This window comes from Aptenodytes patagonicus, chromosome 1 (genome assembly GCF_965638725.1).
Source record: "Aptenodytes patagonicus chromosome 1, bAptPat1.pri.cur, whole genome shotgun sequence".
NCBI lineage: Eukaryota > Metazoa > Chordata > Aves > Sphenisciformes > Spheniscidae > Aptenodytes > Aptenodytes patagonicus.
In genome coordinates, this window is record NC_134949.1 from 208,182,786 (window position 1) to 208,200,668 (window position 17,883).

The 17,883-nt window shown below is 37.7% G+C and overlaps 1 protein-coding gene across 1 annotated transcript in view; it reads right to left on the minus strand.

Annotated features, from left to right (window-relative positions):
- The window catches only part of RNF17 (ring finger protein 17), a 56,075-nt gene that overhangs the window by 12,534 nt on the left and 25,658 nt on the right, over positions 1-17,883 (minus strand). Inside the window, exons 21-32 of the mRNA XM_076328648.1 lie at positions 16,303-16,423; positions 15,413-15,527; positions 11,890-12,111; positions 10,771-10,921; positions 9,515-9,633; positions 8,642-8,732; positions 7,682-7,797; positions 7,050-7,354; positions 5,633-5,796; positions 4,674-4,793; positions 3,532-3,612; positions 2,751-2,876 (exon numbers count right to left, since the gene is read on the minus strand). Of these exons, the coding sequence (XP_076184763.1) occupies positions 2,751-2,876; positions 3,532-3,612; positions 4,674-4,793; positions 5,633-5,796; positions 7,050-7,354; positions 7,682-7,797; positions 8,642-8,732; positions 9,515-9,633; positions 10,771-10,921; positions 11,890-12,111; positions 15,413-15,527; positions 16,303-16,423 (1,731 nt within the window). The remainder of the gene's footprint in view (positions 1-2,750; positions 2,877-3,531; positions 3,613-4,673; positions 4,794-5,632; positions 5,797-7,049; positions 7,355-7,681; positions 7,798-8,641; positions 8,733-9,514; positions 9,634-10,770; positions 10,922-11,889; positions 12,112-15,412; positions 15,528-16,302; positions 16,424-17,883) is intronic.

Sequence of the window (17,883 nt, forward strand, 5' to 3'; positions counted from 1 at the left end):
CTCCGGAAGTCCATGGTTGCGGTTTTGCTGGCCCCCCTCCTTACTTCACCGAGAATCAAGAATTCTATCATTTCATGGTCGCTAAACCCAAGACGGCCTCCAACCACCACATCTCCCACAAGTCCTTCTCTGTTCACAAACAACAGGTCCAGCAGGGCGCCTTCCCTAGATGGCTCACTCACCAGCTGTGTCAGGAAGTTGTCTTCCACATGCTCCAGGAACCTCCTAGACTGTTTCCTCTCTGCCGCGTTGTATTTCCAGCAGACGTCCAGGAAGTTGAAATCAGAGGAGGACGAATTAGCCCTTTGTACACTGCTGCTTCTGCCTAAAGTTTTCTCTGCCTGAAAAGACAGTGATCTCTCTCTAGAATTGCTGGCAGGCTGAACAGCTCCTGGTGATGCTGAAAGTGTTCAGATGACTACAAAATGGCTTTGCATGAAGTCTTTTCAGCATTGTCTTTGCTGTCATTCAGAAGGCAGGTGCTAATTGAATGAATATGGCTGGTATGTCAACAGCAGTTTGAAGCGCATCTCTCCTCTGACCTAAACTAATATATTCCAAAAAAACAGCACTGGCATTTCCAGGAGTGGATTAAGGTGGAACAGTCTGGCCAAGTGTTCGCTTAGATTATGAGCTTAAAATCTGAAGACTTCAAGTACCTCACTGTAAAGGGGCTGATATGCAATGCAGTTAAATATAAAAAATAGTCTGTATAAGGAATTTTGAACTGATTTTGGTTCAGATGTTTGGAAATGCTTTGTAGTCAACTGCTGTAGAAAAAGTAATTCTAAAAATTATTGTTAGTTAAGCCTGAGCTCAGAATGAAGAGATTAAAAACTTGTCTGTCAAACGAAGCAAGGCCATAGTCCCCCATGCCTGAATGTATGAGCACAAGGCAGCACCTGGCTACTCGGTTCTGACTCACAGTGGCAGAGAAACAAACGAAAACAAACCCCATCTCCCAAAAAGCCGAATCAAAAAATACCACAGTATAATGGTGTTGTATATATAGGTAAGTATGCAAGTGCGTATGTGTATACACATGAACACACATATATGTACACATACACCTAGAATGAGATTCACTGCTGTAAGCTCACGACGCTTGGGGTTCTGGTGTACTCTCCAATATCCTGCTGCCTACTAGGGAATTTTCTAGCTAATGACTAAGCTAGGATTGTCATATGGTAACAAAGACCAGCTCCTAAACTCACCTGTGCAGCTCAGCAGAACTGCATCTCAAAGACAATAATACACTCTGCAGCAAGACACAGGTGTAGTGGGCTCTGCATAAGCAGCTTATTACCACTATTAATAGAATTACAACACTCACAGAAACAGAATACAGTCCTTATCAGATTACTTACCTGAAAACACAGATCTGAAGTAAAGAAATAAAGTTACAAAACTATAAAATAATAAAATATATAATGGCTATACTTTATATAATAATAGTATCCTTTAGTCAATGCAGTGTATCAGTTGGCTAGTGAGGATGGCTGCTTAGCCCCTACAGCTAAACCCAGAGCCGATTATGTTTCAGTGTTCTCAGAGCTGCATGCTTCCTACTTCTGCTATTCCAGAGGTTCTGCTCCTGAAACCTGCTTGAGCTCTGGACGCCTTGCTCCTTTTCTGGTCCACAACTGAACACCTCCAATATTCATTGTCTTATGAATTGTTCTGAACCACTTGTTCCTGGAATAGATTTGCTTAATGCTATATTCCTTGCTGAAAGCATTCCAGGTTTTCTCAATGCTTCTTGCTTACAACCTTCTTACACGGCTTTATTTTTGTTTTCCAAATTTCATTTTTGTTTTAAGGGTACAATCTCATTTCAAGATCCATATTTAGTTCACTGGAAGTTGTGTGTCATGTGCTGACTTTATGAAAATGCAAGAAGACACTGATTTACAACTAGGTTTTCCATGGTTACTCAGTTCTAATACACACTGAGAGATTTTTGTAACTGCGTCACAAGTCCGCTGGTATACATGCCAAGACTTACATCAGCAGTGACAGCAGCGTACTCTATATTGTAAAATTATTTTCTGAAGCAGAGGCTCATGTTGGAAGGAAAAATACATTGGCAGGCTTAAACAGAATTAAAGAGAAAAACACCACAACAAAGCCTTAGTAATTTACAGAAACCTGATCCTCAGATTTCAAGGGAAAAAAAAAACCCAGAGAAATTACTTATCTAATTTTTTTTGTGGTAAGACAATGAAGTTTGGTGAAAATTTCAATCCTCCTCTAAACACCAGCACCAGATGAATATCCCAGACACTTGGAATGAAGAACATCGGTAACTCCCTTAGAAATCACTAGGTTTATGTTGAAATACTTGATTAACTTTACTTTTGAATATCTCCATCCTTGGATATATTTCTATGATTAAGTAATCCCTTCAAGTGATAAAAATATTACCCTATTCCTATCCTTTTACATTTTAGAGGAACACAAAAACTAACTGGACTTTAAATAGAAATGCAAAAATCTCTTTTCAGTAAGGAGTCCAAGAACAAACTCTTGGCAATTTGCTATTCCACACAATCTTATAAACACATCGTATCTACACTTGTTACGCTACAGAGCTGTATACTTAGTATTACTGCTGTTTATATCACAAAACTGTACAGAAATACAAAAAGAAATAACAAATCCTCAAAGGTCACAACAAGCAACTGAGTAATCTTTTTAATGTCAGAATAACAACAGCAAAAGACACACACACACACACAAAAAAATCTCACCAGCTCCGATATGTCCTGACAATCTTCAGCAACACAGTACTTCTGGTATGTCATGAAGGAAGAAAGCGACATTCCACCAAAATACAGGCTGATGGACAACTTGCCCCATGGGTTATCTGGCAATTCCTACTTACACAAGACAAAATAAGATTCTAACAGTAATAGCGTGACTGAGATTTTAGAAATAGTGACCAGGAAATTCAAACCCGTCATTCCTATATGCACCTTATTCATCAAAGATACAAAACTAGTAAGGGTGGCTATTAACATCAGTTATGACACAAATGGGAATATATCTCTGAAATGGCAGCACATTATCCCATGTTTACTCACTCAACAATAAACCCTTCTCTTTCACAATTTATCATTAGAAATCAAACTATCTGAAATTGCAGGTTTTCAGACAATACAGATTATGTGTTTCCCTATAATGTTAATATATTAATTTAAGCATGTCCATACTTAATTATGCCAAATTTTAATCACTTAAAATTGAATTTAGAAGAATTTATGCTGTTAGTAGATAGGTTGCTTCTCAGAATGACAACACAGAATACAAACAGGACCAAAAAATATTAATACCTCTAAAGGACACACTTAAGGCCTGAAAACTATAATAAAGGTAAAGTCACAGGAGAAATAACTATAGCTTTGGATTTTTTTTTTTGTCTAAGAAATACATTTACTGCTATACTCCTTCACCTATGATTCTTAATGCAAGGAAAAAAAAAAGAGAACAAAAAGTAAGCCTCATTCCACATCTATGAATAAATTAAGCTACCTGAACATGTATTTCAACCTCTTCATTTGTAAGTAGTTCTTGAAGGCAATCTACTGCATCCTGCTGCCAAAAATTTCCAATCTATGTGGTGAAAAGCAAGAAACCCCCACACATTAAGATGCTGACAAGTAACACTGTTACTATTCATAACATAGTAAGATGAAAACACGTGCCTATCATTGAAAAACTTATTTGAAAACACACAGCATTAGTTTGATTTGTCTACAACAGTTTAAACATTATCTGCTATTTGGTACACTAAAACTTACTGTGTGACAAAGCCAACCAACAATTTTCAGATCTTGAAGTGGCTTAGAAAGAGATGCTGCTTGCCAAGTCTAACCTTTACTATATACATAATAATGTATGTGTGCACAATTACCCAAAGCATAACCCAAAGATACAGAATTACACTTGAAGATAACTTAACAGACATCAGAAAACACAGGATACTTTAAATACTTCTTTTATTCCCTGCAGTATCTGTTTGCTTCCCAACCCGCAGGCTTATAAGCCTGTCTTTCTTATTCTGTCAGTTGAACTGCTTCCAGCAATAAAAAGATTTTCTTTAAAAATAAGTTTAAAAGTAAGCTAGTCATTCCAGTAATTCACATTTACTAAACGCAGCATTCAAATTTGAGTAAGATGTGATGATATGTGAAGATGTTATTCAGGTATCAATTACTTACTAACAAAAACCCCTAAAACAATTCACTTGTATTAGTTTAGCATAACAGATTGTTTCCCACACAGCTAAGTTCAGAATGATAGAAACACTTTTGCAGGACTTGAAGATTTACAATTTTCTGGCCATTTTGCATTAAGAAATCCAGGCCTTACTTCTTGTTGCTGCTATTGCACAACAAACTACCACTTCAGGGTATCATCCTGCCAACTACTGCAGTGTCCTGTCTCACAAAGATTTAATTCCAATGACAGCTGCTTTAGAAGCATGGTCACTTCATAAAGCAATCTGGCATTTCCTGATAAAAGGCTGCCTTGGTGAAATGATCCTCATCAGCTACTCTCTAAATCCTCGTAGGCAAGAAAAAATACCAGCAACTAGTCTCAACCTTTGTATGACCAGTGTATTGATTTGAGTAACTACCTACTAAAACGTCTTCAAATTTCCCATTACTCACTGGTACTGTCTTGTAGAGCTGACATGGTATGCAAAACGGAGGAATAGCAGTATACAATGTAGTTGGATACAGATGACACTGAGGAATCCTCTCTATGCAACCATGATCTATGTACTGTACCTATATGAAAAGAAAAGCTTTCCTGAAATAATTCCTGTTTTTTAAGTCAAGTTTAATAAGAGAAAGCGTTCATTTACAGTATTCACTTTTCTGGAGGAAAAAATAATGGTTTGCTGATAAGTAGGTGATGTGACAAAGTGGAAATGAAGGAAAGGATTCAAGAACTGGTATGGCAGATTAGAAGTTCAGTTTCTAAACTTGTCTTGCAAGAGAACCTACCTTTTGTGTAATAACCTACAGCAGTTTAAAATTGAAAGAAATAAAACATTTGTGAACTAGGACTTGCAGACTTGCAAGTGTCAGACTTGCAAATCTACATTCAAAAAGCACGAGCAGACTCAAGAGTTTACATAAGATTAACTGCTAATGAGAAAAAGTAGCTCTATACCTGTGCAGCAGAAAGAATTTAAACCAAACAGACAGCCATTACTTTCTGGGTGGGGCTAGGGTGGGGGGAAGCTAAACTTAAGTATTTTCAAAGCATTCCACATACAATAACAACAACAAAAGAAGAAAAAACCTAAAAGGGATTACTTACAGGTGATCAAGGGTAGCTTTTTACTTAAGAACATTTATCATCACGAGGAAAACTATGGGAAAAATTGTGACAACTGAAATAGGCAGACAGAATTAATCTTTAAAATAAACGTAAAAATCAGGACAGTTATCACACTTTTAAGCAGAATGAGCATCTGCATAGTCAGGTCAGCTGAACAAAAACAGGTGTGATCATAAGTTTATTTTAGAGGATTAGATTATTCCCCCCCCCCCCTTTTTTTTACATACATGTGCACATGTTAATGTTCATGCACACACACACAACATATAATCAAACTTACCTGGAGAGTACTACCACCGGGTTCTACAACTTTACCTCGATACCACATGGTATCTGATCCTCTTACAACACAAGCTTCTCCCTTTTTCCAGCAGTAGGGTTCCAGAAGACCAAGGCATTTGAAGTTATTTTGTATTTCAGTCATCAATTTGTTTAGTTCGATTTCTGGGGGGGCGGAATACAAAAAATTCAAAATAGCCTGTAACATATTAGCACAAACTATTTCAATCACTAAAACCCAGAAGATTCAGATGAAGACATGTATAAACATAAAATACATGTGCTGCTCCAAAACAATGTTTTCCAACACTGATAGAATATGTATGTTCAACTTCTAGTATATGCAAACAAGTTACTTCTTAAACAAAAAGTGAACTGCACTTCCCGTTGTGAAGCCATTAGTAATTCTGGATTCTAATCTCAGTGAAGAAGGGTCTACAAATTTTGCAATTGACACCTTGGCAGCACTAACACAAAAGCGTCTCCCTGAACAAGACAACAGATTCCCTGAGACAGTGGTAGGACACCATAAAATAACACAAAACAGGTGTCCGGAAGACCCTCTTCTGCTATGGGTACAGTCTACAGCAACAACTGGAAGAAGAATACAGTCTTGGGCAAGTGGAGTTACTGTACTTTGAATTTCAAAGTTTTATGATATGATCTAAGTTGAATGTACTTGTAGAGTAAAAAAAAAAAAAAAGTTCTCATATGGAAACATTTCTCTAAAGCACAATATATGATCATGGTACTGAAGACTGATACTGCATCTGTGCAGTGTACCTCTGATGCAAATGTACCTCTTTCGAACAGTACAAACAGAAAATATTAAGAGAATATTTCTTAATCTATCATAGTACAAATAAAAAGCCCAAGGAAACTGGGTACTGAGCTCACACTGAAGGAAAAAAATCCAGTAATATTTGAGAACCAGGCTAACTTCCAAGAATCTTTAGGACTGTATCTTTGTTATTATTAGTAAAATGTATCACAATCTCAACATTGTAAAATAAAGCACTTGCTGCTTTACCCAGTACTGCCTAGAGAAGAGAGGCAGGTAACCTGCCTGTCCAAGTGCTTGGGGTTTTTTGGTTTCTTGGCCGGGTGGAAGGACAGGAGAGCTGGTTTTCATGGGCTTAAGGACAGGGCACTACTTCCTGGAGATTTGGGTTTCCTCTGCCGGGAAGCTGCGGGACCTCTCCCCACTGCTGCAGAGAAAGGGGTGCACGGGCACGCACCCCTCGCCCCCCCAGGCCAAAGGCCTCATCACCTCCCAACAGCAATCCTCCCAACAGGAATATTCCAGAATTGTGTTCTGATACAGAACAGGTATACTGGAACACGTATCTGGTATATTTTGATATACCAAACCTATCACATTCATAGACATAAACGTATTTTCTTCTATGTAATCTTACCAAATGATTTTGGTATTATATAAATAGTTCCATCACGTCCAACGCAACTTACTACAGCTTGAAAAATTTTCGCTTCAGGTATAATGGGGGATTTATATATTTCATCCATTCCTGAATGAAGCAGTGCCTTATATGTTTTCAATGATTTTTGTTCACTCTCTGAAACAGTGAAGTCTTCTTCCGGAGCAGCGCTGGTTTTTGCATGTGTTTCTGAATTACAACCATCCAGTCGTGTGTTCTCTTGCTCTAAATGTACTTTAAGATGTTCCTTGGAGACTGAGCAAGCCACACCAGCTTTATCAGTTCTAGCAGATTCAATCAAATCATATCAACATATTAACTGACAAAGAACTTGGAAAGTGCAAAAGAATAAAATAATAGAAGTAAAAAACCAAACACACAAAGATGGCAAATGCTTGTTAAAATACTGTCAATCATCTCATCTACCAACTTAAGAGAACTGAAACGTGCAGTGGATACAATTAATAATGTTATACTCAAATAAGTTCACTGAAGATGCAGTTCTGATGCTACATGTTCTAAAGGACAATCCAAATTTTTGTTTTACTTACTAGCTTATCAAGATGTGAATATGAGAGTCTGAAAGAATATAAAAATGAAAGTATCCAAACCTTCTGTTTCTAAAAGCCAAGCCCTTTTTAATAAGGTGTTCTGAAATATCAATCAATTGTCCTGTTTCATCTTTGCAAAGGATTTTCACAGGCAATGCACAAGCCACATCACTTTCCTGGAAAAAAAAATAAGAGAGCTGGACAACACATTACAATATACATTTCCTCTAAACTAAAGGCATATTTTTCATTTTATTGGTACCGACTGCAAATCAGATGTTGTTGAACAACTGATGCCCACATCAGAAGACACAAAATTTATTTAATCCATGTCACAGTTCCCATCATTTTACCAACTGTTCTAAACGTGACATTAAAAAAAAGTAACAGAATAAAACCTTGCTTCTTCCCTTAGCTGTTTTATTAGAATGAACTGCCAAATACTTGTTTTCTTCTAGCAGGAGCTTTAAACCCACTCATAAATAACTTTGCTGATCAGTGCTTTTATTTCCAGACACACTGTAAAACCTCACTGGCAGCTGCCAGCAGACACTAAACAAATCAAACCCTCATAATAATTCCATTTTTTTTACTAGTGGAAGAAATCAATCACTAATGAAGTTCATACAACATCGAACTCGTTCTTTCAGTTTCTGAGGCTTGAAAACTAATATAATAGTGGCTGAAGTTATTCTCATCGAGAACATGAGCATCTTGCTCATCTGTCCATAAAAGCTGTCAGCATCCAGTGATCCCAAAGATGTAAATATTATTCTTCAGTAACTAAATATATCTAAGACTGTGTTCTTTCCACACTAGGTAGCCAAACTGCTCTAACGCTCCAGTGAATAACGAAAATAAAGCAGAAAAAAGAAAAAGCATCTTTTTCCTTACAGCAAACAGCAATCTAAGCAAGTTCCACTTAGGACTTTTTTGAAGAGTCAAAATATTCAGAAAAAAATTAAATTAACAGACAACCTGACAGAAATTTTACAAATACCGCTGGTTTTGATTACAAACCTGTATCATTATTTTTACGTGTGCCCCGGTTAAGTAATAGGATAAACATTCACACACTGTTGCTGTCCACTGCGTGCTTCCACCTGTTGGTCTAACATGGAACAAATTATAATCTCCTTTAGTACAAGAGAAGTTGGCATCTCCTGAGCTTAACCACAAACCCCTCCCTTTACTGAGCTTTGATTTTTTTGAAACTGCCTGTACTGTCAGGGAAAAAAGACAATCTCCATTACAGTCAACAGTAAAAAGAAATGGTTATTCATCTCTGGATCCATACAACAGGAAGAATTCAGAAATATAACCCCAAAACTTCAAAACTGAGAAGGATCATGAGTTCTGGAAGTATGACACCTGTCTTAACAGAACAAAGGAAAATCCATACTTCATCTGCAAATTGGGCTTTTTATATTCATTCAGGGAATAGGTATTACAAACATGATTATTTTTTTCTTCACAGTATAGACAGCACACAAACAAATGCACAGGAGAATACCCTGGTTCTCTCTCTTTTCTACAGTCTAGAAAAGAGAGACCTCCTGTGCATTTTCATGAGATTTAATTAATCTCAAATTCTGAGCCAAGGAAAAAAGCATTCAGTGAAATAAGAAAAACCTCTATCATCTGTCCAGTATTTTATGATTCATCCTATAAATATTCTTTCTTTCTATAGCACGGTTTCTGCTTTACTGGTATGTAGCATAATCCTTAGAAAAAAAAGTCTTTATAAAACAAATCACAGCCACCATCCCATTTCTTCTTTATTGAAAAAGCAAACCACATCCAAATCTTAGATAATCAGTGCTAAGACAGGAAAATATTGTTATGTCATTATTAGGTTTCTAATACTGCTACTCAGTATAAGGGAAAGGCTACCTTATATCTGCCAAGGAACATTCTATTGCTAATGTCCTAATTATCTTCATATTTTCCTCAAGTTTTCTTAGACAGCTGATATCCACTGTTTTTTCAGCTCCAGAATCATAAAGTATTACCTGTTACAGACAAGAAACACAATGAAACAGACCCCCACACACACTCTTAGTGTTATCTGTAACCAATTGTAGTTCAAAGCATGCCTGAATAGGTAAACAAAATTCAAACAAACATCACCAGGATTCAACGAATGGCCTTTGCACTGAAGTACTCCGTCACACAGTGCAAATGACTACCACAGCGTACCAAGAGGACAAAACACACAAATGTGCTCAAAGGGGGTTAAACAACTTTACAGAGGCTGTTGCTTGAGTAAGAAAATTTCTTTTCCCCTGCATCAGTTATGTTGGTGCATTTAAATCTGTAAACCTAGAAACGCTGAAATAGCTCCTCTCCACCCCTTGCTTTTTATTCTGACATGGTTAAACAGCTGTTTGAGGGCTCTTAGCTTTAGAAAGCAGACGATGCAAACCAGAAGTAGAGAAAGTCCCACTTCTGCTTCCTACTAACAAGACCCACAGGCATAATCTGATGATGGTGGAGAGAACCAGTGGTAATCCAGTCCTGGATTATCTGTATGATTAAAAAGCCACTCTTACTTTTGCGGTAAGTAGTTATCTATTCACAAAATGCCACTTCTAATGTTCCTTCCCCTTTTCAAGTGAGTGCAACAAAACGCATGTTTAAAGCAGCACTGTGTGAGAAGTTACGGTGGAAAATGTTACACCTACATAGCACAGTGCATCACCATCAGTTTAGGGTTTAAGCAACAGCATGACTACCTGTGTGGCTGTGGTGCTGCACTCAGTTCAACTGGCTCCATCTCTTAGCAAGGATCATTAAGTTTGAATTAATGTGACCCTCAGGTTCACACAGCTTCTGGAATTTAAGCTAAACTGTTAGGCTATAGCTTGGGAATCTGTGCTATGTTGCAAAGCGTAGTATAAACATACACAAAGTCTCATGAGCCTTCCTCAACTACCAAGTTCCCTGCTAAAGGCATCTGAGCTTTGATGAGACAGTAATCTTATTTGCAGCAATGTACAACGTAACTTAAACTCTCAACAAAAGCAAAAGGCTGTATGAGAAAATAGTAACACAGAAGTAAGAAGCAAAGATTTAACATTATATTAATCAATGAATGCTTACAAATTTTAGAAATAAAAGTATGAACCCTCTTATGATAACAGGTTTACCTCTGCGCTTGTTTCAGAGACAATCCTGCTTATTTGACCTCTTTGCCACTGTTTCAAATCACGTACGTAAACAGCACAGTGCATACTATCTTCCCACTTCATGGACTGTGGCTGGGATTCTTTGTAGATGGTAGCCATCTTCTCCTGTAAACTAACATTCAAAAAAACACTTTTCTAGTGGTAAAATTTTATCCAGTGAATACACGGTTTATTTAGTCCATTGCTGCTTAACTAGCATACAGTGGAGTTTTAGTAACTGTTTAACCGACACATAGTATTGTAGTTTTTCTTCATGTCGTGTTAGAAATGCATGAAATGGAGCTTCAAAACACATGCAATCTGATTAAAATTCTGTAAAACTATCATGTTTTCTTAAACAACAGAATTAATCTGAGCGATCCTGACGCTTCTGTATAGCACTATTTGAAAGATGCACTATTTTCTCTCGACAAATTGAGAGTGTGGTACTCATTTAGTGTCATGACTAATTCAATAGGACTCTAGGTAGCTACATGCAAGAAGGTAAAAAGATGAAAGAAAGGAGAAGTAAGAAGCAGAAAACACCCAACTTGCACTAAGAGATATTTCCATTTAAGTGTCTTCAAACAGTATGCACTATTACCTAAATGTTACCTAAGTATCTACCAAAGGAAGGTTGATTACTCTATGTCCAGAAACTGCCTGCAAACTTCCCTAACAGCATATTAGAATCATGTTGAAAGAAATAACTTGCTTGAAGTTCTATGACTTAGGATACTGGTATTATTTAACATGATTTCTAATGAAGGAATGGGGAGGAGAAAAGAAAGAGCAGAAAGATTTAATCTTTCTGGGCAGCGCTGCATTTATCAGGCCCCAATACTTACTACATTAAAACTGATTTGAAATAGAAGTTAGATCATTTACTTAATTTGGAATCACAAATATTTAATAAACCACAACATAGTCCCAACCTGTCTTCTGTTCCTATACTTTCCTCAGCAAAGCAAGGTAAGTCAACAGCATTCAAATGAGTACCCAGTGCCAAATGCAACCCTAATCAGAGTTTGTTCTAACTGTACTTCACCAGTTTGTAGTAAGAATGCCTTAACTTGAGAAAAGTTCTTTGAATTTTAGTACCTTTTCAGTATACTTTCTGATGACAGCCACTGTATAAAAATTTTACTAGGAGACACAACATGACTAATTCTCACTTGTAGCTCTTTCTTAGAAAGTGATTTGAAATCTCCTTCATCCGCATATTCCATGTCTATAGGATTTAAAGCTTCCGAGGTTTCAGGAATTTCTTCTAGAGGAACATCCCATATTTCATTGGGCCTTACAACAGTACTTTCAGTGTACCTGTAAAGAGCATAAAGTAATTAGAATGGAAAGTTTAAACACATTTTAAACGAAGTGAAAAAGAGCTCAATAATCACAGTTCAACATGACAGGAATCATTCAACATGAAGACGAGTGAAGAATAACGAATAACTTAGAAAAGCAGAAAAAAATCCCAACAAAAGACAAAAATACTTCTAAATGCTACTTCTGAAACACTCAAGATCATAACTTATTTTTATTCTCCTTCAGAAGGTATCCTTGCACGTTCTACTGATAGATGAAAGCACTATGCAATATAGGCTGCCAGCAGAAAAGCAAGCCTGACACAAATGGGCTGCTGAACATTAATCTTTGTGTCTGGCTTAAAAGACAGCAAATTACTAATATCATGCTTCTGGAAATCAGTGTTGCCTCTGGGTGAAAGCTGCAACATTCAACTTCTAAGATGTGTAAATATTCCTTTCAGAAGTAAACAATATTAACATTAGTGAAACATTTACCTTTCTAGCATTCCCTGCGGATACAAACACAACTGGTGCTAGCACTTTCCTAAGTAGAGTACTGAATGAAGTATGGTCATGATAATACCTTGATGAAAACTTGTTTAAATTGTGTGACCTGGATAGAATAAAGCCCACCAGCAATCAAGAGTTGGCTGGTATGTATTTTGAGCCACAGCCCAGCTTAGTATAAGTCTGCGTGAATTGTGCCAACTAGAGACATAAGAGATTGCAGCTTGAAAAACCACCTGTTAATACAAAAGAACTGGCTTCTTGTAAACATCACTGACTAAAGGAGACAGCAAGCATGAGTTTAACTGCTGGCCATTTCTGGGCCTCCAGGAAGAAACTCTTCTGTTTTCAGAGATCTACCACCTGTCTTTTCCTTCACGGGAAGGAAACAAACTGCTCTGTCAGAGAGAAAATTCCGTAAAGTATTGAATCATCTACTACATACTGCTACAAAATTATTTATGCAAACCTTTCTGATATAGGTATTTGGAAACTGCTGGGTAAAACAGCTAACTTGTAGAACCATAGCTCATGAATATGCTTACCTTGCATACAACTAGTCTGAACTATGAAATGGACAGAGGCAATCTGCCATGGAGCGTTCTCCCAAGTGAAATACACGTTACATGTCTTACAACCCCCTCTCTAGTAACTCCAGTATAGCATTATCATTGCAGATTCATCAGAAAAAATAATCAATTTGGAATGAACTTCAGATTCTGAGGTTTTTCCTGGAATTCTGTATGGACTACCTCCTATACCAATGCAAGAGTAAGGTTACTGAAGTTTGTGTGTCAGCAAGTCAGCTTCAATGGAGCACTGTGCTCTCCTGCTTATATTGTCTTACACTAGTTTAGAGCTGGCCTGGGTATCCCTCAACAGCACTAAACGTGGAAGAGTAATCATAACCCAAATGTGATTCTAAATGACCTAAAACAGGTTTAAATTATTCACCCGTCTCTTGCCTTTTTGCAGACATCCATCTTCACAAATGGGAAATTCAGTGAGAAAGTGTGACAAATGAGCTCTGGAGGGCTACAGACCTACGCACGCTGGAGAACAAAGCAAGCCAAAACCCCCCAAAGCCCCCACAAAACAAGCCCTTCTCCACCCCCCCCCGCCAAATGGAAACATCACTCCAACTAAAAGACACAGTGCACTGGGTGTAAATGGCAAGATGTTGGTAGCTGGGGAGAGGGGCTGCAGGGGTGACCTCTGAGAGAAGCAGCCAGGTGCTGCCCCATGGTGGACACAGCCTGTTTCAGCCGTCTCTGCAACAGACCCTCTACAGGACATGGCTGAGCCCTTCAGTGAAGCTGGTGGCACCTCTAATGTAATGAAGGGCAGAAAACGCCCGGGAGAAAGAGGAGGGAACAGAAGAGAAATAACATAGGGAACACCAAGGTCAGAACAGTAGACGGTATTTTGTGGAGGAAGAGGCACACTCCTGAGGGGACTGAGGCCCGTGGAGGGCCCACGCTGGAGCACAGGAAGAAAAGAGCAAGAAGGAAGGAGGAGCAGGGAGGAATTGCTGTGTCCTGACCCCAACCCCCTGCACTGCTTGCTGCCTCACTGAAGGGACTGAGTGTTAACCGGAGAGTAGGAGGGGGAGGAGGGGTCCTTGGAGTGAAGTTGAACCCGGGAAAGGGGGAGGGTAGGTGCTATAAATGTTTGTCTTGTGAGTCCCAATGCCTGAATCGGTAATTAAATATTTATGCTAATTAGTAATTAAGTTTAATTAAGTTAAATTAAGTCTGTTTTGCCCGCAATAGTACTTGGTAAGCGATTTCCCTGTCTTTATTTTGACCCATGAGTTTTCTTGCTCCTGTTTCTTCTATTTTCTTCGCAGAGCAACAAAAGAAGGGGGAGTGAGCGAGTGACCAAAAAATCCACATTAGTAAAGTTATCAGTGTTACACAGCAACTTATATTCAAGTAACATACCCACTTGTTTGCAGGCCGCAAGCAGGCATCTAAGTATAGCTGCAACACAACAAAATACCCTACTGACAGTGACAAAACAATTCAGCTGTTCAGGTTTAAAGCTGCTTAACTTTACGAAAATCTTACTAAAAATTGTGACTAGTACAAGAAAAGTGTTACTAGGGTTTAGTTATATTTCTGAGCTAAGAGATGAAAATCCACTTATTTGCTTTCTCCTGAAAAAAGCAAATTCAGGCATTTCGTTTTGGAATCAAAACTTTCTATTTAACAATCTTTTTATCAGTATTCAAAAATTATTAATGAAACAATAATTACTGATTTTCATAAATACAGCCCATGGATTATCTTTTTAAAAAGCCAGCAAATTAAATGCAGCAGTGTTATCTCCTTCCCAGCCTCATCTCCCCCAGCAGGCTTCCCAACTCTTCTGTCTGTCACTGTCATAGCTGGTTATCTGAGTATCTGTTTTCTAATAACAGACCTTCCAAAGACATGGCTTACCTTAGGTGCAGGTTAAATACACAAGTGATATTTCTTTTCTTATTACAAAGAATGGGAACCTTAACTATTACCAGTTTGGGAAGATTTGGCACTTAAATACATTACAAGTATGATGCAAAACATTTCATCAACTTTTGAATCAATTTCAATAAATTATGTTAGTCAAGATTTCGGTTGAGAACTCAACTATGCCAAACTGCAGAGTTATACTCTGTAACTTATGTCAGTTGATGGATGTGATTTGTAATGAATTTATCACAAATGTGGTAAATTCCAGTCACTGGAGGTGACATACTGAAGCCAGTAATTTTGTTACACAAATTCAGTATTTTTAAATACTTAAGTTATGCACAGCGTATTTACCCAGGTATGTAGGATGCTAAGTCTTCTTTAACTAGCTGGCAGTTAATACTAAAGCTTCTTCCATGAACAGCAGAGGAGTCAGAGAGTTCAACAGATAAGATGTTATCTAAAATTTCTGTGAATAAATAATATAAACATAATTAGTGCCAATCAATGACAGTATAAAGACTATTTATGGTTTTGGAGACACAGCAAATGGTACTAAGAGACAGAATTTTGTAAAACTACATTTGATTTATAAAATAATTGATTTTGAACATCAACAATATGTAGAGGCTTAGCTTTGCACATACCTATAAAATTAACTTAAAATACACCAACAATTACAAAATATTTTTGTACAAAGAAACCAACTGCTACATGTATTTCATTTATTAGATGAAATTTATTACATGGTCATTTATTAGACCATTCCACAGGTGTTGAAAAATAACTAGCTGCATATTAACAATAAATGGTATTGAGAAAAATCCTCCTAAGGCATATATGTGTTAGTTGACTTCCCCCCGCAGCCCGCCCGCCCGCCCGCCCCCCCCCCCGGAATGTTTTAGAGCAGCAGCGATCACACTCTCAGATACCAATAAAGTCAGAAAGAGTCACGCTAGTACTTTTGGAAACAAGCCCATCTTAATAAACTAGGATATTTGTTATCATGTAACACTGGTGTGGTCTGTAAGAGAAGACATAAACAGAGCTTTTGTCAGAAGTTGTATCTGTTACGTCTCCTCCAATTAGTTCATGTTTAGATAGTCTCACTCCAGGCTACCTGTTATAAGCATGAACATAAGCATTTCAAATAAATACTATTTAAAATATGAAAGTGCATGTTTCTACATTTGAATTAATTTAATAATATTTAAATATAAATTAATACACTCTCGATAACTTACGAACAACTGAACACAGCATAAGCTTATCTTCAGTCATTTCTTCAAATCTTTCCTTGGCTTCTCTGTTCCACTCATTTGCCCCTTTATAAGGCTCAATGAAAGCCAGCCTGCACCTGATTGCCTAAAGAATAACTCAAATTATGTATCTACCATCACATATCAAGACCATCTCATTACAGCCAAATCACAGCCTTTGCTTTGCACTCATGCAGGACAGCAAGACAGCATGACCTCGGCTTCTGGTTCCACATTACCATTATTTGATTTGATTTGAGATGATCCCCCCTCCCTGCTGGCAGCTGAGCATGAACCTCAAATTCAGATACATTCTTGCTGAAATAGAAAGAGCTTACTTCTCCTTGCCTCCCTTTATGGGTAGGCATAGAATTGGCTGCAGAGATCAGGAAAGATTACTGCAGAGAGGTGATAAAGAAAGCCTTCATCCTGTTTTGCTTATCATGATGTAATAACCCAGACTCAAAGCATCTAAGATTAACATGACTATACCATTGTAGAAGTCTGAAGGACTAAACGCAGAGACACCAGAGTACCACAGTACCTATGCCAGAAAATTCCTGCCAGATTTTTGAAAGGTATTAATTAGCAGACACAAAAAAAGAGACACACAGGAAATCAGATGAGATTAAGTGCTTTGATTAAAAGAATTTTCGTTTAGCATCTTCATGGCAAACTTTGGTGGTTACACCATGGCTCAATTTTAAAGTAACTGTGAATGTTATTGTTTCCTCCTTCTTGTTTATTGCATCAAAAGAAAGAGTAACACAGGTGGGGGTAAAGGGAGAGAAAGGAAATAAAGACAATAGAAATAAGAATGTTTTGTGCAGACATTCTTAAGATACAGGCAGTCGGGAATATGAAAATAAGACTGACTGACAGGTTAAATAACCATTAAAAGAAAGGGCTGTGGAATGCAAAACCACACCATCTTAAGCACTGCTCATTCCAGTCTTAGCCAAGATTTCTGCACCATCCAAGTCCATTACAATGCCTGCAAACTGTATTAACGGGCTGAAAAAAGTCCGACCTCTCTTGTAACAGCCTAATTCAAACCTCTTGAACAGCCAACTTACATTTGAGGCAATGCAGTATGTGACCATGTGTGAAGACTTACCAATGCTTACATGCAACAGAATAGGTTGCACAAACAACCTACCTTCTGAATGCTTGATTTTGCAACCTTGTGTTCATTCATGCTTCAAAGAATTTTAAATCCTTAAAATTTTTTTTTTAAATAGAAAAGATTTGAAACCATAGCAACACATAAGCAGACTGAAGCCTGCTGATCTTTCTATTACTTGCATTAAAACTAATAGCAACAGGAAGTTATTTCTTACGCAAACTTCAAGTGCAAACACCTTGCCAGAGTGTTTCACCATAACCAATATATGGCATAAGAATGCTGAAATTTGAGAATAACTGAAGGGTTCAAGATTTTTCAGACCATTCTCTAGCAGTCATATACCCATCTGTACCTGTAACTCTTCAGCCCCTTCTCCTTTATGTTCAAAGTGAGGAGGCCTAGTAGTATGTGCTCAAGACTCCTGGTTAATGGGGGAGCTC